The 25,274-nt window shown below is 41.0% G+C and overlaps 1 protein-coding gene across 1 annotated transcript in view; it reads right to left on the bottom strand.

The window, feature by feature from the left end:
- LOC136863153 (G2/M phase-specific E3 ubiquitin-protein ligase) overlaps positions 1-25,274 on the bottom strand; it is a 381,529-nt gene that overhangs the window by 248,908 nt on the left and 107,347 nt on the right. The window contains exon 3 of the mRNA XM_067139496.2: positions 15,486-15,598. Coding sequence (XP_066995597.2) covers positions 15,486-15,598 — 113 coding nt within the window. The remainder of the gene's footprint in view (positions 1-15,485; positions 15,599-25,274) is intronic.

Genomic DNA, 25,274 nt, shown 5'->3' on the forward strand with positions numbered 1-25,274 from the left:
TATCCCTAACAATCCAGGAAAAAGGTCAAAAGAACATTGAAAATAGAAAATGTTATCCCAAGGCAGGTAAACAGAAGAGATGACAGATTCACAGTCACAGGGAGGTGAAAATTGAAAAAGAGACCCACAAAGTCATAGATACCCGAACATCAGAATATTAAACACCCTGTACTTATGTTTCTTCCCTTCCCTTATCCTACACATCCTGCATCATGACTGAAGACGATCTGAGAAGATGGCCTTTTAAAAAGTGTTTACACACACCCTTCTGATGAAGCTGGGAAGGAGAAACGAGCTTGTCAGGGTCTGAGAAAAGATGGATGTAACAAAACTGGAATTGATGAGGAGAAAGCCTATGTATTTGTTGACAATATGGATGAAGATACGGAGACTTTCCTTGTCTCTTTCTGTTGCTCCCTCTTTACACACTGACCTGCCTTTATGGTCATCTTATTTTTGTGTTCTTTTCTAGTTCTAACTTGAGTTGTCACTTGTTCCTTTCCAATACTTAAACCTCTATGGGTGTAGTTTGCTTTACAATATCAACAGCGCTAAATGGAGACAGACTAAAGCACTCTGCCATTTAAAAAGGGTCTTAAAAATGTAAGAGAATACCATGGATTTACTTAATTCTTGAACCACAGGCAGATTCACACATGCATACTGAGAAACACAGAACAGTTAAGAATTTTGAAATTAATGACTTAGTTCAGGTCACCTATAGGCACCGTGCGTGTCGCTCTAGCGGCCGGGCGGAGAACAACATGTGAGGTAGACTCCAGAATCGCAGTAGCTGTTCTGTTATAACTGAGCGTGTAGTCACTCTGATGATAATGACAGAGAAAAGGAGATCAAGTAAACGCAATTGTTGCGCTGTCGGATGTTCCAATACTAACGCAAATACGGGAAGTACAATTTTATTGTTTTCCAAAGTGAGCGATAGAAGTGAACCGAAGGAGGCGATGGATCCAAACAGTTAAGCGAACGTACGTACTGCGCAAGTTTGCAATAAGTTCAATATTTATCCAATTTAATTTAATTTTTAGCACTGATGGATCACTTTGGCAACCTACGACTTACTCAAGAATAAGTAGTGCACATTTCATCGGAAACAGAAGATCTGGACACCCACTAAGTCCAGCCTATGTTCCGACAATATTTCTGGATTAATACAAGAAGAGGAATGTGTCGCTGCGACCCAGCTTACAGCGCTTTCACAGACAACTCAAGCGATTAAAAAAGGAAGAATCAGACAGAAAATTTTCAAGTACAGTTTGCCCAAGTAACATAACCAAGGATGCATCCATAGGAACAGATGCATCAGATTTTCATTGTTCCGACTTCATGTTTTCTTGTTCAATAAATGAAAACGACGTAAATACACAAGCATGCATTCTACTTAATTTCAGTCTGGGAGGGGACATTACGAAACGTGATAAAATGTGTGGAACAGAAGACGATCATGCAGACATCAAGGGTCCAGGTTTCCAAGGCTACTGTTCCATAAGGAACAATACACAAATGCGTGATTTAACACATGTGAACTTCAACGACTTTGCCTTGCTGCTTGCGTTATTACCAAACTGTAACGTTTCGAAATTATGTAAAGAAACCAGATTATTGATTTTCCTAGTGAAAATGAAAACCGGACTGTCCTATTCTGCTTTGAGAGTGCTATTCGGTGTTCACAGGACAACAATTACACGTATTTTTACGACCGTTCTTATGCAACTGGCACTGCGTAAGAAGCATTTCATATTCTGGCCTAGTAAGGAAAGTGTTCAAGAAACAATGCCTCCAGCATTTAAGAGAAATTACGGTAATTGTCGAGTAATTATTGATTACACAGAATTTAGGGTTGAACAGCCTCCCCAAGTAGATCAGAGAGTGTATTTTTATTCTCAATACAAGGGTTGCTACACTGCAAACGTTTTAATTGCAATCACGCCTAGTGGTATGATCGCCTTATCTAAATGTTATGGTGGAAGAGCTAGCGATTCATTCATAATAACCGACAGTGATTTATTAACTTTCCTTCAACCTGGCGATAAAGTCATGGCTGATAAAGGATTTTCCGACATCAGAACTAACTTATCTGACCGCGGTGTCGTAATCGTGACACCACCGTTCTTATATATTTTTTTTTTTTGCTACTTGCTTTACGTCGCACCGACACACATAGGTCTTATGGCAACGATGGGACAGGAAAGGCGTAGGAGTGGGAAGGAAGCGGCCATGGCCTTAATTAAGGTACAGCCCCAGCATTTGCCTGGTGTGAAAATGGGAAACCACGGAAAACCATTTTCAGGGCTGCCGACAGTGCGGTTCGAACCTACTATCTCCCGAATACTGGACACTGGCCGCACTTAAGCGACTGCAGCTATCGAGCTCGGTCCTTCAGATGTTAGGACATGGCCAAGAGTTTCTACGCGGGTCTGGGCGAAGTGGCAGTTCTCCAGTGGGGAAGTCAGTCTATGAATCTTCAGTCAATCCAGCACTTTCCTCGGATGTACAAGGTGTTCTTGAAAATTCTTGCTGTGAATTAAAATGTCGAGATACACTTGACAAAAATCTCCAACATATCTTGATAATACCTTGTCCATCAGTCGCATGAAGGTGGCAGGAGCATTCTTCAATCCAAAGGGCATTACTGCAAACTGGTACAATCCTCTCTGTGTCATGTAGGCGGTCAGTGGTCTAGAAATTTTAGACCTCCACTTGCCAGTATCCGGAGTGGAGATCCAGCGTGCTGAAAATTCTAGACCCACTTACTTGTTTCAGCGAGTCTTTCAGGTCAGGCATGGGGTAGGCATCACTAATAGTCTTCTCATTCAACCTGCGGAAGTCCACACACAGTCGATACTCCCCGTTCTTCTTCTTCTTCTTCTTCTTCTTATTATTATTATTCCTCTTCTTCGGTAGGACGATAGGTGAAGCCCAACAGGATGTAGAGGGTTCGATGAGACCTTGCCCTTCCATCTCTTGAATCTTCTGGCTGAAGAAGTTGCGCTTATCCGGGTTCATTGGATATGAGTGTTGCTGGATGGGTGAGGAAGCGTTGCATTCAATGGTGTGTGTTACACCGTGATAGTCCGTCCTATTTTATTGGTGATGACTTCCGTAAAGTCCTTCAAGGTATGTCACAGCTCCTCTTCTTCACTTGGTCGAAGTTGTGTTAACTGGATATCTCCCAGGTCTATGTCGACTTCCGTATCCGTGCGAGCCCGGAGATTTCCATTGTATGATATAGATGTTGATTCCTATAGGGAATCTTAAATCCATCGTACCAGGCGACCCACAGACATCTTGTCTTTTCCCCAAAACACCTAATGAGCTGCATAGTCTAGGATCACCTTGTATTCCACCAGAAAATTATGATCTAGTATGTCAGGTATCAGGTTCTGAATCACTGCAACATCAATTACAATAGGCATACTCATAGATTTAGCGGTTAGGTTAGTCTGTCCTTGGATGGAACAGTTACCCCGTCTGCGGCTCCCACTACCCTTCCGAGATGGTGAGACTTCACATGCGGTAGTAATCTGGCAACAATCCTGTTGACGAATGAATGGCTTGCTTGGCTGTCGAGTATGGCTGAAAAATTCTCATTGCAAGTCCTTAAGATGATAGCTGGGCAGGGTTGGTCTGTTCTACTCATAATCTGACCAATCCCTCTCCTACTTGACAAGGGTTACTCGTCTGTCAGGTCTTGAGGTGCATTCCCGATCCCGTCCCATCCCCCCCCCCCCCCCCCCCCTCAATCCAGAATGGGCTGGACCTAGTTTTCCAATGTCAAGACTGGGCACTTGTTCTTCAGGTGTCCCGCTCTTCCTTACTGCGCTGGGCTCTTCCATAGCTTTGCTCATGTGTTTCATCTCCAGCTGGGCGATTATTCTGCGTAGATCAAAGGATCTCTGTTTTAATACTTCCACTAGGGGTCGAATCTTACCGTGGTGATGTCTGGTAAGATCTCATTTTCGCTTCCTTCCGGGTTCAGACTCTTGAAGATATGGTACTTCTGTAGGATGAAGACGCTAGCTCTCATGCCAGTGGGTTGTGCCTCAGTCAGTAGCTTCCTTTTCACTGAGCTCTTCACCCCTTCGGAATTAAATCTAGCGAGGAATTCCCTCTTGAAATCCGTCCAGTTTAAATTTAGACCCTTCAAATTATTCCACCAAGTAGCAGCTTGCCCCTTTAATCGCGGTGTGATGAGTTGCACGAGATGTCCTCTCGTAGGTTAATGCGTCCTAACAGATTGACCGATCCCTCAATGAAGCTAGTCATGTTCTCTTCCAGTCGCCTGTGGAATTCCGGAAGGCTCTCTATAATCACCTTCGGGTCTCGGTGTAATGTACGTCCTGTTTGAGTTCATCTATTTTCTTCTGCGTGAAGAGTGCTTTTCCTTATATTCTGCACATCTCCCTTGATGGTCGAAATCCAGTTTTCTAACCTTCCTTCAACAACAGAAATATGGCTCCCAAGATTTCCGTCGATAGCAAGGATACGGCTTTCAAGATTTCCCTCAACGGTAGAAATTCTCTCCTCAACCTTTTGCTTTATGCTGGAAACCTGTATTTCCACTTCCTCCTTGAGGTTCAAGATATCCCCTTCCAGCTAGCTTACTCTACTATCGATCTGGTCAACCTGTCCCAGTTTTGACCTGATGTCCGATATCTCCTGCATTAATCGATTGGTGACGTCGCCAATTTGCGATGAAATATCGTCATTTATGGTTGAAATTTTCGATTCTAGGCCCAGTTCAACTGTGTAAACCTGTGTGTACACTTGTGATATTTGTCTGGTTAAAACTGAGTTAGCTTGAGAAATTTTGCCTGAAAGTTTGTTATTTATATCTGAAATGTTGTCTTTTACTTTCGAAATTTGATCTGCAATCTGTCCTGTTAGGCCGGAATTGAAGTCTGAAATTTTGGCATTGAGTGCCTACATCATGGTCATTAAGTTAGAACACATTTTGGGAATATTTACTTCACCTTCCGATGTTTCGTCGGAATCTTCGTCGACTTTGATGAAAACCTTTTCGGGATCTCCTTTTTCAGCGAGATCTTCCAGTAACCGCGTCTGGAGCGATTTCTTCTTCCCATTCGTCGGGAGATTTCTCTTGGTGAGTTCGTCTTTGAGCTGTTTCACCAACATATTTTCTAGTATCACTTTCATTTTGATCATTTTGCACTTCCACTCGTATTTACTCGTAAATTTTTCGTCCTGTACCACGGTCGCCAATGATGTATCCACAATGACGCACACTAAATGTCAATTTGTGTACACTGATTTATTTACAATTATTTACAAATGAAATACACATAACGTTAATCACTGTATCAGAAACAAAACACTGCACTCCGAGAACATGAACAAGCCACCATTTGAACAACTGCCTATCACAGCACCTGGAGGTTGTAACCTAAAAACACAGTTGAACAGTTGACTACCGACTGCCTACATCAGCATGTCAGCCTCACGTGTTCACAACACGTGTTCACTGGTGAACACGTCTCTACCATCAAGACCACCTCTTTGTATAGGTGCCTGGCCAGGCTTCTAGAAAGATATGTTACGAAAATACCTTTTCGTAAATTCTCGAGTGCCTAACAACATGGTTATAAAGTACAGAATATTCTACCATAATTTCATCTGATATAGAGCCATTCTGGATGCTACAGTGTGATGTAGATGTTGATGTAAATTTATAATACCGATATAATGGTCCGTTATTGGACATCATAAATTTTCCAGCTAACTCATTCTTGGTTGCCTGCGTTTCGCCCTCGTGTGCTAAGTTAGGCTCGTCAGTTGGGATTTAGCACACCACCCAAGACGCAAGGCTAATGCATACCGTGGAGGCCACTGCATAGGCTACTTGAAGCCACCAGCAGTGCCAATGCACTATGAGAGCTATGTCTATGGGAATCAACATGTACATCATTTGATGGCCAGGCAGGCATCAATTTTTGGAAATGAGACATAGCTCTCATAGTGCATTGGCACTGCTGGTGGCTTCAAGTAGCCTATGCAGTGGCCTCCTCGGTATGCACTAGCCTTGCGTCTTGCGTGGTGTGCTAAGTCCCAATTGACGAGCCTAACTTAGCACACCAGGGCGAAACGCAGGCAACCAAGAATGAGTTGGCTGGAAAATTTACAATGTCCAATAACGGACCATTATATTGGTGTTACAGTGTGTTTCACAATTCTGTAGTGGATTACGCATCATATACAGGTAATAATAAATTATATAATATTAATTTACAGGTAGTATTTACATTAACTGAATTCATATAAATATTTATGTACAGCAAATTTCATGACATAACCTCACAAACAACGTGATCGTATCGTATGTACATATGACGTAATAATAATAATAATAATAATAATAATAATAATAATAATAATAATAATAAGCGGATGTAAACACTTAATAGCCAAGTCATAATAATAATAATAATAATAATAATAATAATAATAATAATAATAATAATAATAATAATAATAATAATAATAAGAAGAAGAAGAAGAAGAAGAAGAAGAAGAAGAAGAGTGAAATTCATGGGAGAAATCTCAGACGAATTCCTGATAAAAACTGGTGTCCAGCAAGGAGATGGACTATCACCCCTCCTCTTCAACCTCGTACTAGATAAGGTGATGAGGGAATGGGAAAACTAACTGAAAGCACAAAATAGCTGGAACCCAGTAAACATCAGGACACAAAAAAACAAGCTTGAAATTCCATGCTTAGCCTTCGCGGATGACCTGGCCCTTTTGTCCAGCGATGAAGTCACAGCAATAAAGCAAGTTGAAATTCTCCAAGAATGTGCCAGAAAGGTCGGACTTCGTATCTCCTTCCAGAAAACTGAATTTTTCTGTGCAAAACTAGACATCCATAGTCTCAATACAAAATACGGACAAACCAACAGAGTCCCTCACTTCAAATATCTGGGCGAAATCCTCGAACCAACCGGACAAGAGAAAATAGCCCAAAAAAAGCGTGTCCAAAAACTCAGAAGAGCTTATGGGAGAACAAGAGAAATCTACAACAAAAAATGTATGTCTCTCCACATTAAGATTAAACATTACAATACTGTAATCAAACCGGAGGCTTTATATGCAGGGGAAACTCTAGGGGGAACTGGAAAATATCCTAAAAGAAGAGTGAAAAATCATGAGGAAAATTTTAGGACCAAGACAAACGGGAGAAGGGTAGGGTACCGCCTCCAAACCCGGAAATCCACAGAAAAATTATCTAATATTGCGGCAGACCTCAGGGAAAAAAGGCTAAAATTTTATGGACATGTTAAGAGGCTTCCAGAAACTAGACTAACCCACCAAGTTCTTGAAAGAGTTGACAAACTGAAGAATTTTCCTTGGATACATCAAACAAAAGCGGACATGAAGAACGCACAAATTCTCTGTGAAGACATTTTGAATCGAAATACACTGACTGACAGAGCAAATGCAACACCCAGAAGGAGTGGTTCCAAAGGGATGAAAGTGGGGGAAAAAACAAGAGACGGCACGGACGAATAATTGATGTTTATTTCAAACCGATATGCAGGTTACACAATGCGCACGGCATCGACTCAGTAGGATGTAGGACCACCGCGAGCGGCGATGCACGCAGAAACACGTTGAGGTACAGAGTCAATAAGAGTGCGGATGGTGTCCTGAGGGATGGTTCTCCATTCTCTGTCAACCATTTGCCACAGTTGGTCGTCCGTACGAGGCTGGGGCAGAGTTTGCAAACGGCGTCCAATGAGATCCCACACGTGTTCGATTGGTGAGAGATCCGGAGAGTACGCTGGCCACGGAAGCATCTGTACACCTCGTAGAGCCTGTTGGGAGATGCGAGCAGTGTGTGGGCGGGCATTATCCTGCTGAAACAGAGCACTGGGCAGCCCCTGAAGGTACGGGAGTGCCACCGGCCGCACCACATGCTGCACGTAGCGGTGGGCATTTAACGTGCCTTGAATACGCACTAGAGGTGACGTGGAATCATACGCAATAGCGCCCCAAACCATGATGCCGCGTTGTCTAGCGGTAGGGCGCTCCACAGTTACTGCCGGATTTGACCTTTCTCCACGCCGACGCCACACTCGCCTGCGGTGACTATCACTGACAGAACAGAAGCGTGACTCATCGGAGAACACGACGTTCCGCCATTCCCTCATCCAAGTCGCTCTAGCCCGGCACCATGCCAGGCGTGCACGTCTATGCTGTGGAGTCAATGGTAGTCTTCTGAGCGGACGACGGGAGTGCAGGCCTCCTTCAAGCAATCGACGGGAAATTGTTCTGGTCGATATTGGAACAGCCAGGGTGTCTTGCACATGCTGAAGAATGGCGGTTGACGTGGCGTGCGGGGCTGCCACTGCTTGGCGGCGGATGCGCCGATCCTCGCGTGCTGACGTCACTCGGGCTGCGCCTGGACCCCTCGCACGTGCCACATGTCCCTGCGCCAACCATCTTCGCCACAGGCGCTGCACCGTGGACACATCCCTATGGGTATCGGCTGCGATTTGACGAAGCGACCAACCTGCCCTTCTCAGCCCGATCACCATACCCCTCGTAAAGTCGTCTGTCTGCTGGAAATGCCTCCGTTGACGGCGGCCTGGCATTCTTAACTATACACGTGTCCTGTGGCACACGACAACACGTTCTACAATGACTGTCGGCTGAGAAATCACGGTACGAAGTGGGCCATTCGCCAACGCCGTGTCCCATTTATCGTTCGCTACGTGCGCAGCACAGCGGCGCATTTCACATCATGAGCATACCTCAGTGACGTCAGTCTACCCTGCAATTGGCATAAAGTTCTGACCACTCCTTCTTGGTGTTGCATTTGCTCTGTCAGTCAGTGTATATATAGAAAGAAAATTGACAATTGGGAAGTTACTCCAGAGAATGAAGTACCAAAAAGAGCAGGTACCAAGTGGACGGAAGAAAGGAAAAGGATCTTTAGTCAACAGATGAAAGCATCCTGGATCTTCCGCAAACGAAATCATAAATAAAGCTTCGTGTGTTCCGAAAGGGACCATTCACGCATAATAATAATGATAATAATATTAATAATAATAAGAAGAAGAAGAATTCTAGCTCGATACTTGCATTATTTACCCATGGGTGAGAGAATATTATTTTCAAGTTACATCCGTTCATCACACTTTCATCAGAAGCAGCAAGGATACGTACAGCATTAAGTAATGTGCTTTTATATACAACAACAGATTACCACTTTTTTTTTTTCCCTTAGTTGATTTACGTCGCACTGACACAGATAGGTCTTATGGCAGACAAGAAAGGTGTTCCACCGATCAATACTTATTTATTGTGAATGGATTATTACAGTAGTACCGGTTTTGACCTTTCATGGCCATCATCAGCTAGTACATAACATTTATAGTCATTAGACAAAATTACAAAGATGTTACGTTTGATCATCCGGATGTCTAATAAAGAATGGAAGTAAAATATGTTGCAGTATTGTTATGTTAAAATATCTGTGATTAAAGGTGGTGGTGATGGTTACAATAAACTAAAACCTATTGAGTTGTACATGGATATGAGTACATTAAAAACATTAAGACATATAGGCCACAGTATAAAACACTTGAAATTTTTTTTAACACATTAAAACATAGTATATTTTTTTATAATAAAAAATTTAATTTTATTTAATAATAAATACAACCAATTAGGTGTCTACCATATCAAATGTAACAACTGTGACACAAGTTATATTGGACGTACAGGCAGAAACTTCACCATCCGCTACAATGAACACATAAATGCAGTAAAACACAACCATTTTTCATCAATAGGCCAACATGTAGAAGAATCTAAGCATAGTTTCACAGACATCAATAATGACATGACGATATTAAACATAAACTCTAAGGGCCCCCTGCTCAACACAACTGAAGATTTCTATATTTCTCTGGACCAATACGCTAACCCCAATCATAACATTAATGACATTGCAGAGAAAACCAGCATCTTTGATAAAGCCATTCCTGCAATAAAGAATGACTATCTCAAAATAATAAACACACGTCCTAACAAACCGACGAATCACAAGCCTAACCCCACCCCTACCACAACAATAGCCACTCCTCCTTCCCCTCCACCTATATCCCTCCCCACAGCTAACATGAGCCCCAGACGTACTCGTAGCAGAACACAGCAAGTCTCCAAACATATCGGTACACAACCTCCGCAACAACAATAGTAAGTACTCTTTTCATTTTCATACATACACCAGGCATTCCTTCATACACACACTATACTTACCGGTACATTAACTTATCTTTACAGATAACAACCACAGAACGTGCATAGACGAGAGAAGTGTTGCCACCAACTGCTCCAAAACCAAACCCTGTCTCGCAGTATATATGAAATTTACTGGAGTATATCAATAGTTAAATTGCACAGTACTCAATTTTCAAAAATTTTAATGACAAGAGTTCTTACAACACATCAATATAAAGTATATCAGAAATAGAACATTCTCGATAACCACGTAATACAACTAAATCAGCACAAGAACCGCAAGAAGATTGAAGAATGAATGCTACACAACATGAACTCAAATTTTAATAGACTTTTTTTTTTAATATATACTACGTTTTAATGTGTTAAAAAAAAATTCAAGTGTTTTATACTGTGGCCTATATGTCTTAAATGTTTTTAATGTACTCATATCCATGTACAACTCAATAGGTTTTAGTTTATTGTAACCATCACCACCACCTTTAATCACAGATATTTTAACATAACAATACTACAATATATTTTATTTCCATTCTTTATTAGCCATCCGGATGTTCTAACGTAACATCTTTGTAATTTTGTCTAATGGCTATAAATGTTGTGTACTAGCTGATGATGGCCATGAAAGGCCGAAACCGGTACTAGTGTAATAATCCATTCACAATAAATAAGTATTGATCGGTGGAACACCTTTCTTGTCTGTACATTGAATCCAATCAATACGGAAAATGAAACTTATAAATAATAATAGGCCTTATGACGACGATGGGACAGGAAAGGGCTAGGAGTGGGAAGGAAGCAGCCATGGCCTTAATTAAGGTACAGCCCCAGCATTTGTCTGGTGTGAAAGTGGGAAACCACGGAAAACCATCTTCAGGACTGCCGACAGCGGGGGTTCGAACCTACTGTTTCCCGAATACTGGATACTGGCCGCACTTAAGCGACGGCAGCTATCAAACTCAGTCCACCCAGTCTACCAATCTTTTAAAGGAGATTAAAACAATTTTGATGGAATGCCGACGACATGAGAGAAGAAATTCCAAGAACTATATTCTGAGAACACTGAACTAATTAAGACATGCCACTATGTATACAAATTTATGAAACTGGTCAATTCTTACATAATTATATCTTAAGACTGTTCTAAGAAACTTGAATTGTTCAATTCCTTTACATAAATCAATCTGACTCATTAAAGGATTCATAACTTAAAAGATTAGAAATTATCTATAGACCTATCTAAACAAAATGATACAAGAAACAACCCAAACTTAGAAGACATTCATATTGTGCCTTTTCTATCCATATACATGCCTAGGAGCTTTTTCATTGAAATACCATCTATCCACAGTCTTTGTTGGGTCAAATTCCTTCACCGATGGGCCATTCATTTTACATTTTTAACTTTCAATGATGACGTGAAAATATTTTTTACTAGGTTAATTTCACTGAAGCTTCTTTCACAACATGCAGTTGACACCAGAAGGACAGAAATTATGGACATTTGAAGTGTTAAACTAGAGATGCTACTTCACTGACTCCAAAGTATCATCCAGAGTCAAATACTGACATGAACCTTTGAATACCTTTCCGATTTTAACTGCTCTTTTCTAAATACATCACTGCTTGATGGATAACAGGCTCCCTTTCAGTTTCAACAGAAGCTCTTGTAGTAGCATTGAACCCATAAAGCTGAACTTCTTGAAATATTCCATTTAAGGGTGTATTTTAAATGAATCTTACTTCATTTTCTCCTGGAACATTCATGAATGATTTTAACAATCCTATTGAACTTTTCAAGTAGCATTCCATGTCAGTGGAACGCACCCCTTGTATTTCAATTCTCAATTTTACATTTGACTCCAACAGGCCTTCAAAGTCTTAAAATGACTTAATTTTCATAGCAATATAATAAGCCAATTAAACAGTGTTTCCAAATGATCAAATTACCTTTCTATCCATTTTCTTTACACATGTTGCCACAGGAATATTTTCTGGTCCCAACTGTGCAGAGTATACTGTTACACATTTTTTATGCTGAGATTTCTCGTGTTTTTACTTAAAAGTTTCAAGCTTGAATGGTCTTTCAAAATCCTTTCACAACTATTGAATTCTGGTCAAAAAGATGAGGAAAATAAGCACACTATTCACAAAATGCTGTTCCTCTGTCATTTAATCCACGTCAGTTCCTGGCACCACTCTTTCTTGGATTTTCTTTTCCTGGTTGTTTCCAGTGAATTTTTACATAAACTCTCTGCTCCCACTTCACATTCATCATAGTTTTCACTCAATGAAGCCTCCCTGGATACAAAGTGCGCTGGTGCAGCCGGAAAAGAAATTTGCTTGTTTTGTTTTCTCTCCACTGTTGGCATAAGCACCACAAAAATGTAATAAGAAAAGTTTGAAGAACTGAGAATTTCACTGCAGACAGGTTATAACTGGCATAAGGTAATGTAATCTCGAGATTTTTAATCCCAATTGGGTATAGATTTTGAAGCTCATAGATTAAAATCACGAAAGCCCGACATTAATCGTCCATAACTCTTAAGACTCCCCGTATTAGGCTTTTTGGTGATAATCAGTAGATGTAAGCACAGGAAATTAAGACAATTAAAATGAGCTTCATACATCTGACGATAGATAGCACCACACTCAAAAGCAAGAGGTCACTGATAATCAGTCTAGCCAGCTCCGTATATCGGTGTCTAGCTCCAGGTAGCTACCTAGTGCTTGCGCGGAGGTGGTTGCACGCAAGCCAAAGTACCGGCTGATTTACACCCCCAGGTAGTTTACCACCCAGGCAGCTGCCAGCCACATTACCAGCAGATGGTCGAACCGGTCCGTAATAGAAAAAGATATTCTATTTGATCGTAAAGTAGCATTGCACGATACGATTCATGTCGTTTACATGAGAAGTATATAGTTACCTTTATGTCCGTAATACTTTCTTTACGAGAGGCTTTCTCGACACCCAAACATTCATATTTTAGATTATTTCTTCTTCTATTACTTATATGATGCTCTGTTGATTATTATTTAAAATGGTAACAATATTCATATAAAAGCAGAAATCTCCCATATTTACCAAGATCCCCACCGTTACACAGCTTCACTATCTTGTTCAACCAAGTTCGATAAATCGTACGGAGTGTCGGGGGTTGAGTATTACTAGGTGCACTTTGCAACAGTTCAGCGACACCAAACCAGGAATTAAATATATAAAGGGCGTGACTATACAAAGATCGAAAAAGCACGGTACCAAAGGAAGAATTTTACACGCCATGGCGACCTGGCGCCCGGGATTTGTCATGCCCTGGTTTAGACATCTCAAGTGGATTGAAGAAGGAAGGATACCAAAGGAGATGATAGACCAAGGGTGAAGGAAGAACGAGAGAAAGAACTAGGCTGAGGTGGCTGGACAAGATCAAGAACAGCATATAAAGAAACCTGAATTAATCTGTTGACGTCTGGTAATATTTCTGTTAGTACAGTATTTCTATAATTTAATAATGTTAAGTATGGGAAGTATTCTTGTTAGAAAGACTTTTGCAATGCACATAAGTGAAGAATGATGGAATCACAACACTTCATGCATCCAGGTAAGACTAATTTACTTTTATTTTTATTTTTTTGCTATAATTGTTAAACTTTTTGAATAATGATGTACAGTAAATTTGTTAACCCTTCTGAGCAGGAGCATTTAAAAATCTAGCCTTCACTGGATGGGGAAGGAGCTTTCACTGGGCATTTAAAGGCAAGCATACATGTGCACCAAACTGTTTTTTTTATACCATATCTCTGTTAATTTCCAACCAATTTTGATTATTTTGGAAATAGCTTTTCGGTCTATCATATAATGTATTTAGTCTCATTGTCGTTAAAGTGAGGTGATTTGCATATGGATTCAAGTTTGTCTAAAGATATGAATCGAATAGGGGCGTGACAATGGTACAATTATTCGAGAAGAAAGACCTAGAATTTAGTTTCTGCACTATTCCCATCAACATGAAGAGGGCTAAGATAATATACTTCTCATTTTCATTGACAGGAATCAACTCCCTTACTCTAGATCAAAATGGAAATAACATTCCTCGGGAATTCACATACCGCTAAGTGTAGTGATTTGTTTCCGTTACACTCAGCTGGACGAGTTCAAGTGAAAAAGAAACGTTTGGAAGACTTTACTTGTTGCACAACATTTATAGCTAAACCTTGAGGTGAACAAACCTTACAAAATGTTTATTTCCTACGTCATTATCTATGTCATCCCAGTAAAAATTACACGCAGCACTACCACATCTAGCACAAATAATGTCGGAAACAACAGTCTCTTCTGTATCATTTCATCGTCATCACGGTCTAATTCGGCAATACTATCCTCATAATCGCTAAAACACTTGTTTAACATGCCTTGTATAGCATCGCTAGAAAAATTACCCTTGTTTACCGATGCCACTGCGAGAATAGTCTATGAATTTTACACATCGATACCATCAATCAACAAATATAAAAAAACCACCTAATCGATACTTCACTCATCGATGCGGTTATGAAGTGGTCTGCTTGCAATACATCAATACCTTGGCGAAACATCACTAAACTGGATCGATAGATACATGAAACGAAAGAACGAAGCTTTATCTAGATGGCCGTGAAGAGACCTTAGACATAGTTTGAAGGAAACTCACGAGATGGAACGATAATGCACATGCGGCGCAATGCGTGTCAGACATGGCACTCCACAGCACCAGACGGCTACTGCATGACGTGTGCTACATGTCGCCCCACGCTGTCGGGTTAACAAATTTTTCAAGTCCTTTATTTTTATACCTGCTTTTTGTCACCGATTCCCATTATCACAATGGATGATTTTGGCGAGTATAATGCCGTAATGTAACCTTTCTCATTCTGTTTAAACTAATAAAATACAACTTTTAAGGTTTTCAGCCTGTCGAAGCACAAAAAAATAACACCATAACACACATGTGAAACAACACATTGGTAACAGAGAGACACGTTTTGTTCTAAATGAACATTCACAGATTCTATCAAAACACTTATAAACATATGTACGTACAATATTGTTTATATTGTGTAAACTTGTCAATGATTATGCATGTGTGATATGAGTAAGACAAATTATATGAATGTTGAAGTCCATTATGGAAACACACACAAACACACAATATATATCTATCACTTACCAAGCAGTGCAGATGGACAGTAATCCCATTCAAACTGCACAGCTTTCCATATAATAACTCATTGTCTGTTGACCTTGAGCAGAAAGAGCATATACTCGCTGCAGGTACCATTTCTGTAAGAGATTAAAAAGGAGAGAAATAAATTATTAACTCTAATATAAATGTAGTGAGAGGCATAGATTAAATACTGACACAAACATACATATATTTTACTGAAACAATAAAAACAAAGTCAGCATACTTGTTGGGGATTTTGTCACACTTTAGAAAGGGTTGACAAGTATTCAGGATGTGGGGACAATATTCGTAAATTTTGAAAGCTCTGTCCCTCTCATTAGGCATGGACTGAATAAATGCAAAAACTTCTAATTCATTTTCCATGAAACCTGCCAAAATCAAGGTAGACACATCCAGAATTACCCTGCACTTGGTTTTATCTCAATATCTTAAGTAGGAACTGAGAAATACAATGTTTTACATGTTTTGAGAACTCAGTTTCATCGGGGGTGTTATAATGCCTCGTGTTTCGTAAAGCTTCCCCATGCGAGCAGTAACCGAGGATATAAGCAGGCATTTCAACCTTGTTGTGGCAGCACCGATAACAGTTATCGTCAATGGTTCTGCCTGGAATAGCACGCACAGCCACTACGTTGCCTGTCATTCTTAAGGCATCACGCCATTCGCTGTAAGATAATCCTTGCATTACCCATTGATTGACTGGAGGGTGTTGACAAAGGATATCCCCCTTCCCTTTCTGTGAGAGGTCACACCGCTTACTAAATTCAACTTCTCTAAAATTGGTTCATATTTTCTGGGGACCTAAAAAAAACATTATTTTATTCAACATGCTGTCATCTGTTCAGAGAGAGAGAGAGAGAAAGATATTCATCACTCCTGTACACAAAATAGACTATGGCTGAGAAAACAGCTTTTCAAATAGTTGAGGCATTATTCTTTAAGTACCCTTGTATTTAGTATGTAAGGATCACTGGAATTAAAAGGTATTCTACCTTTTAGCCTAAACATGGACTGTGTTTTAGTGACTAATAATTTGAAACTTACAGTACATGCTAAATTCCCAAATATGGATAATAAACACTAGTTTTCAACTCCACACGTCAGGATTTTTAAAGATAATACAAAATATAATTTTAGTTTCCTAAATTGATGTATTTTTACAAACAAATCCATTTCCTGGTAATCAATATTATATATCTTATACTGGGCCATGGAATTATCAATTTACACACTATTTTCATTGTTTCTTGCAGATATCTTGAAATCGAAAATCTTAGTAAAGAGGCCTGTTAACATCTTATGAATCAGCATATTCCAGGGTTGATTATCACAGGCTGTTACTCACACTGATGCCCATCAGGATGCAAACTAGCCTTAATGAGAAAGAAAATAATTGTGAAACATGGAATTTAAAAATGAACCTGCAACAAACCAGTGCTGTGGCAAGTTATATGCCTTCCAAGAGCCAACAAGAGTGGATGAGTAAGACAAGGAGGTTTTTAAATATTCTAGTATGTCCGCCATTTTGAGCAGCAAGACCGGAGGCAGAGTGATCCAGCCTGGCCCCACCACGAGCAACGTCACTGCATTGGAGCCTTGTTATCCGCCACATAGCAAAACAGTTGGGAGAGAGCCGGCGCGCATGGGTCAGACCCTGCTGCAGTTATGTCGCTGAAGGTCTCGGACTGTGCAGGAATGAGAACTATCAAGCTAGGGCCTTCCATCCCCAGAGGCTTCTACAGGCTTCTTGTGTCCAATGTATCTCGAAGGGCCACCAGGCTATATAAGACATGCAAGACTTAATGTGGAGATCAACCCAGTGTGGGCTGAGTTGGAGTGGAGAGTTCAGATGTGCTCTGTCAGTGAATAAGTGTAATTAATAGTTGGTCCGTTATTGGACATTATAAATTTTCCTCCTAACTCATTCCTGGTTGCCAGCATTTCGCCCTAGTGTGCTCAGTTGGTAAATAGCACACCATGGCTAGTGCATACCATGGAGGCCATTGCGTAGGCTACTTGGAGCCACTGGCAGTGCCAATGTACTAAGACAGACTTTGTCTCATTTTCAAAAATTGATGCCTGCTTGGCCATCAGATGATAATGATGATGATGATGATCCCCAAAGGAACCTGAAATACTTGTTCCGAATGAGTAAATTAATAATACCAATACCAATTTGGAACAAGTATTTCAGGTTCCCTTTGGGAATCATCATCTTTATCAAGTGTAATGAAGTCCAGGTGAGTAACTGTAGACATTGACAGACTGAGTTTGAGGAGGCAGTCTGTGGAATGTTCAGTCCGTAAAACTCAGTGTTCGTTCTGCCTGTCTGTTGTCACGCATTTGAGTCTCTTGGCCCAGCCACTACGTAGTGAAAGTTAGGTACTCAAGCGACTTGGAAGAGAACAATGGGCATTGGCATGGGACAGAGAACAAAGTCAACTGTAAGGACCGAGTGGACAACGTATGTCATACCGAACTGTGAGAGAGTCATGCGTGGGCTGTCAACCAAGGACTGTGACAGCAGCGGCATGAGTAACTCTGCGAGTGAGACTGTAAGTGTTAGCCAAAAAAGACAGTGTGAATTAATGTGAACATTGAGAGTGCTGAGAGAGCACTGGCTAGTGTAACTGGGTGTGCTGTAAGAATGTAAGCTGTGGTCCTGTTATGTCTGTGTGTTAGTATGTAAGATTAAGTAGGTAGTCAAAGAACTTAGGAAGTTAAATGCTACCAGTTGTTGCCTTTATTTCCCTACCCCACCAACAATGGCATTAAAAGTGGGATCAACCAGTAGGATAATCCAGTATATTAGAATTGATGTCAGAATCAAGAAACTGGTAATGTATTTCACAGCACATAAAAAACTCTAGTAAGGGCCAAATGGACAGGGAACAATTTCAGACTCCTCTCTGGCAGTTCATAATTATGTCTAGCTATGATGAACTCATCAGTGAAAACTGAACGGAAAATCCAGGACCAACCAAAATCGGATTTAAACGAACTGAAAAGTGGACAGTTGAAGTTACGGCACAAGGTGTGCTCTCTAGAGGCCGAGCTGAGGAGTGACGTCGTGCAGAACAAGAAGCGGTCCGAAGAAATGCCGCCCATGATTGTGGAGGGAGTCCGAAGTTTGAGACCCAATGTCAGAAGCAAGTGCCCTGCGCGAGAGGACGACGGCCAAGAAGACCGGATTAGAGCTCACCACCAGTGATGGCGGCTACAGTGCCAAGAAGGCGGAAATCCCACATTAAAAAGGAACCACTTCCTAAACCCAGTTCGAGACAGTCTGCATGGACAATAGATGGATGGCTGAGGACATAGCAGAATACCCGATCGCCAGGCTGTGTGTATAGATGACGGAGGTACTATGGAGCCCCCAGCCAGGTTCGACCTACGAGAAGGTTGTGGGAGTACGTGATGGCAGGTGGTCACTGCAGTGCCCGAGAGCCACCTACCATGTCCAGCTGCAGGAAAGAACTCCATGCCGATGGAATGCTGTAAGAGTTCGTCGTCATGGTCGGGATACCAGCAGACATGACTGGATGGGCCGCTCTGGACATGACACCCAGGGTGAGGCGGCCGATAACTTCTGCAATAACCACCTTGGTGCTGAAATCTGTCCAGGGATGGTGCTTGACAGGGAGCGGGAACCTCAAGGGTGATGATGATGACCGTTGTTTAAAGGGGCCTAACAGTTAGGTCATCGGCCCCTATTGGTACGAGGTGTAACGAAAATCAAATTAAAACATCAAAATGTATCCACTGACTAAAATAAAAAATGAATGGTGATGAAAATTTTTTTGTGAAATGTAGACACACTGCATGTCACACACACTGGCACCACTCACAGGTAACACAAACTTATGGTGTTCCTCACATAATGGTACTACTACTCTCAGGCAACGCAGACCCATGGTTTTACTCACATAGCGGTACTAATCAAGGGCGCCAGCCAAATCCGTAGTGTTTCTCACTTAGTGGCACTAACCACAGGCAACATAGGCCCACGGCATACCTGCCAACTTTTAAAAATGAAAAATAGAAAGATTTAATTCTTGGATTTCATCACGTATATTGCTACACGGTCTCAGTGAAAAGGGGACAATGTAAAAGACATACATATTTTCAGTTACAATGCGAATTGACAATTAAATTTAAAATCTTAAACTAAGAGAACATAAAAATGGTTACAAGAAAATGTACCCAATCATTCTCATTTATGACACTTACATACAAATAATATTTATATCACAGACACATGCAACAAAATGCATAATATTTTCCTTTATTAGACTGTAAAATGAACAGAAATTTATAGCAATCTCTGAACACTTGGAGATAATGTTTGTTGTATTTTCTGGCCATAATGTGAAGAGAAAATACCAGAAACTGTCACCAACACAACTCCCTGAAATACATTCAACTCTTTAAAACTGTGCACCGAAATAATGAAAACTACCAACATGCAAAACAATTCAATATGTCTCATACATTATTAACATACGACTGACAATTTGCGGGGGGGGGGGGGGGGAAACACAGAAACGCAAGAAAAAACCTGTGGCCTGCAACTCCAACGAAACTACACACAGAAACTATGTTTAACATTGCACGAACCACACAATAACAAACTCATTCTTTCATCCCAATTAACTGAGTCGCAAGCACATGCGAGCCTCTCTTGCTTGCAGGACGATTTCCATCCCGAATCCCCAGCTGTAAAGCACACACACTGCACAGCAGGTAATTTCTAGCATCCAGCCGGCCAAAAATAATATTTTCAGCCCTTGTCTTTGGTGCGCATTTTCTGTGAGTCGTGTTTATAAGACTTTTGGGTACAGTGATTAAGTATTGAAAAGTTGCGCTTTCTGATTATCTATTCTCACCGAAGGCCTAAAGTGGCTCTCCTCCGTTAGGGCATCATATTCTGGTGAGGCGAGCGCGCAGTTATTATTTTGTGAGGGTTCAGTAAAGAAATCAGAACTAAATATTTCTTTAGATTGCAATGTGATTATATTAGAAGAAGGTATGTATTTTTATATAGTATGTAGCATTTTTTGAAAATTACTATATTGTTGTCCGAAATATGCGTGTCCAAGCGCTATCTAATTATACAAATTTGAGCTGACTTTCAAAATGGATTGCCTTTGATTTCCGCAATGAAAGTCTTTTAGATGAGTTATCTATACTTCAAAGAATATAAAACTGACACTTTGCTGTGACCAGGCGCGACCATGAGAGTAATTAATTTTTTTCAGAAGCCATGTACTCTGTAACCCTGAGGTCGGTTTTCGAGCTGTTGAGGAACAGCAGGGAATATAAGCGGAACGATGATATTGCAAATGTTGTAATTGACATTTAGGCTTTGAGGATCGATCCGAGGATATATCCAAGTCAATAAGGAAATATGTCATTATTTTGTGTGCTAAAATTCGATCTCGCTGGACAAAATATGGTAGAAAAAGGGACAAATTGCTGAAGTACAATAAAAGTTGGTTCGAGCAGAGAATGAGCCATGCAGAAGGACGTATATCACAACAATGTCAGGATGAGCCTGCCATTAGCCTACTACAGCTCATTCCATGTTAAGAAAACAGTATTGCTCTTATGACAACAGGGTTGCCATATCGAACGGCTCCGCTCAACGCCATCACGGAAAAACGGCGGACCATAAATTTGTGAAATTCAGTATGTACGTTCAACACAAAAGGCTGAAGAAACTAAGCTAAAAATTACTTTTATGAACTGAAGGGGACGTGGGGTTTACAGGGGCCAGTTTCGGTTCGTACAGAATCAGAGGTAAACTACGGCACATAAGAAACCTCCCTCAGCACTGAAATATAAGGCAAATTGCGAGAGATAATAGACAATTTTTATGGACTTGAGGGGCGGGTGATGTATTCAATTGCATTTAATAAATTTATCCAGACAATAAAAGCTAGAAAACAGACGCAGTAAATAAATACTCCAGATGACTACAAAAGATCACAGTATTAATGTTAAAGAAATAAATCAAACACGTAGGCTTATCACATAACTCTCATTCAACACAATACATTTACGCACTGATTTAAAGCCTAAAATACACACGCAATAAATAAATACTGTAGATGACTTCACTACAGAAGTTCAGAGAGGAAACGCGTCTATTGGTTGATATCCGGAGCAAAGTGTTGGCAATACCAATTATGGAAACCGCTAGAAGATTCTTCAGAGAGGCTTCCACTTCTGTGGATATTACTGGAGTAGATATAAATTTAACAAACCATCTATGTGCCATCGTAGAAACTCTTTCGTATGGGTATGCCATTGATAAAGTAACATTTGGCATGTACGCAAAGGAAACTATACAATTATACTTTAAAAAATACAAATCGGGTCATGCCTGTAACTTTGCACAAACTCTTGGGTCATGGCACTGTATTATACCTATTGGACACCTCTCCGAGGAAGCCCAGGAGACCAGGAATAAAGATAATAGGAAACCTTCCAGAAAGACACAAATACTGACCTTTTCCATAGGCTGCTTATATCATCGGACCCTTATATTACCAGCTTATGGAAATCAAAGAGGAGGAAGTTGATTCCGCTTTCACGAGATGTGCTCAACTTACTGTCTGAGCCTCCTGTATCTGGTTCTGCCGAAGGAGATAATGAAAGTGACGATAGCGATTCTGATGTAACTGCATCTAATGAATAAATTGTTTGGCAAGTACATGTATTCCTGTATCTGCTTTTAAACATTATAAACATTATAAACTATTAACATCTATTTCATTTTTTTAAGCTACAACGAAAAATTATTAAAATTACAAAGATTACTCATTCTATTCCTGGCGTAGTAACTTGTTCTTTGTACTTGATTGACCACACATTTAATTACCTCCAATAATAGCAGTTACATACTAAGTTTTATGTAAATCGGTCCATTAGTTTTTGAGATACAATTTTTGGCCGGCTAGATTCCTGAAATTACGCACTGTGTGCTGCTGTGGTGAGCGGGAAACACGGTATACGAAGGTAATGGATGACACACTAGCAAATAAAACATCAAATAAATACGCTTGAAAATGAGATTGCATAAATTACGCAAGCACATAAGAATTTATATTTTATCCTAGGGGAAGAGTATTGACCGTACTGGAGGTTATATTGGTCAAAAAAAGGAAGAAGTAAAATTAAATTGGAAAATCGGAAGACAGTTAAAAAACGGAAAGTTTCCGGATAAATTGGAAGGGTTGGCAGGTATGCCCATGGTGTTTCTCAAAGTGGTACTACTCATAAGTAATGAAGACCCATTCTAAATGCAGTGGAACCTGGTGGAATGCGCATGATGACCATTATCACAAACAACGCTTGGACCCATAGTGTTTCACGCATAATGGTACTGCTCCTATGTAATGTAGACCCATGGTTTTTCTCGCAAGGTGGTACTAGTCGCAAGTAACGTCGACCGTGGTGTTCCGCACATAATGGTACTCATCACAAGTATTCCCATGGTTCTAATGTTATCATCCCTTGGTCGCCCCTTTTGTCGCCTCTGACAACAGACAAGGGATACTGTGGGTATATTCTTCGTCTGCACCCCCCACCCACAGGGGGTGAACCTGAAGAGGGCTCTGACAATGGCCCGGAGAATGGAGGCAGGTAATGGCAAGGATGGAGTGACCCCCCATTAGGAGATGGAGTCCGAACCGGCGACCAATGAACCAGGGTGCCACCTGACCAGGACGCTTGTCCTGGCACGAAACTGGGTGCCGGTACAAACACACAGTTCAACACCATGGAATAAGATGGAACCCAGCAGGGCCAAGCCTGAGATGTGAGCCAGTAACATGCATCATGCCAGTGGACTATGAAGGCGTGCAGGCCCTAGAAGTAGACGGAGGTATGGACGACGGGAAAGCCACTGGAGATTCGGCCGCAGTGCGAGGACCCACAAATCATCATCACCAGGAACGAGGTTATCGCCCATTGGAAGCAGCGGATCCCCCATACAGAGGCGATTTCCACCCTATCAAATCGTCTGGCGCCGTATCATGGAGCAATTCCAGGCGACTTTATCTAAGGCAAGAGCAGTGAGGTATGTTCATCATTTTGAGTAGCAAGACCAGAGGGAGGGAAATCCAGTTTGGACCCATCATGAGAGATGTCACGGGTTACCATCATTCGCCACACAGCAAACCAATCGGGAGAGAGCCGGCACGCATCAGTCAGACCCTGCTGATGTTACTGCCATTGGCTGTTACATTGCTGGGTCTCTGGGGGTGTAGAGACAATGAAAACTGTGAACCTAGGGCCTTCCATCTCTAAAGGCATCCACGGGCTTCTAGCACCCGATTTATCTTGAAGGGCCACCTGGCTGTGTAAGACACACTTGACTTGCAACCGGGAGTTCGGTCCAGTGTGCGAGTTCTGTTGGAATGGCGAGTTCAGATGTGCTCTGTCGGTGAACGAATGTAGTCAGTCTGAGTGTTCTGCCCACGGAACAAAGTGTTCTTTCTGCCGTTCTGCTACTGCTATGTTGAGTCTCTTGAGCCAGCCGCCATATAGTGAACGTCGGGTTTTGGAACTGTATGAAAGACAGCACTGGGTATCAGCAGGAGACAGTGAATAAAGTCAACTGTAAGGAGTGAGCGAACAGCTTACATCATACTGCAGGACTGTCGTGCATAGGCTGTGAACTGAGAAATGTGACAGAAGCGCTGACTATTGTAATTGGGCATTCTGTATCATGTAAGTTGTGTTCTTGATGAATCAGTGTGTTCGCATGTAAGATTAAGTAGTTAGTCAATAAATTTTAGAAGTTAAGTGCTAATAGTTGTTGGGGCACACTTTCTTTCAAAAATAACCCAGACCAAACGCACGGTGTTCGTACTCTGTGCTACAGTAGCTGCAGTATGGGAGGCACGCACATAGTTCTTGACCTTGCAAGCAGCCTGCACATGTTCGACTTGGCAAGCATGAGTGGCCAGTCTGAATCTCAGCTGTTAACTAGGTGAGACAGTTATCATTGCAACACCGTATTCTCGTGTGTAAAAGTTCTGGTTTCATCTTAATGGTCGTGTAAACAGTCATAATTCTCGCTGTTGGTGTGCAGAAAATCTTAATGGTGTTTGTGAAGTCCCTCATTATGATAGGAAGAATGGGGTTTAGTGTGCTGTTAGTACAAGATGAATAACTGGGCTTGCTTTTTTTAAGACAGCAGTAAATACAGAGAGGTACTAAGTTGACATTTTGACACAGTTCTTCCGTCAGTTAATGGAAAAAGAAAAATTGTGTGGTTTGTTTCAACAAGATTCAGCCCCTGTTCATACAGCAGAAGATTCCCTTCTTACAATCTCAGAAGTGTTCGCAGAGTTATCACAGATCAGCACTGATCTATATCTCCCTTGTTCTCCAGATCTAACAGTGTGTGATTTTTGATGATTATTATGATAATTGTTGTTTAAAGGGGCCTAACAGCTAAATCATCTACCCTAATGGTACGCGGTGCAACAAAATAAAAATTAAAACTTTAAAATGTATCCACTGATTAGAATATAAAACGAATTATAATGAAAAAAAGATCACAAAATAAAAACAATCAGTAGATCCAATTCACAATGCCTTAATTACTGGGATGATGCTCATTATCCAAAAGGTTCCAAAATCCAGATAACTGGCCCCTCATAATGGTACTAATCACTGGTAAAGCAGAACCACTGTGTTCTTCCTATAGTGGTACTAATCACAGGTAATGTAGACTCATGGTGTTGCTCACAAAGTGAT

Source organism: Anabrus simplex, chromosome 2 (genome assembly GCF_040414725.1).
Source record: "Anabrus simplex isolate iqAnaSimp1 chromosome 2, ASM4041472v1, whole genome shotgun sequence".
NCBI classification, from domain to species: domain Eukaryota; kingdom Metazoa; phylum Arthropoda; class Insecta; order Orthoptera; family Tettigoniidae; genus Anabrus; species Anabrus simplex.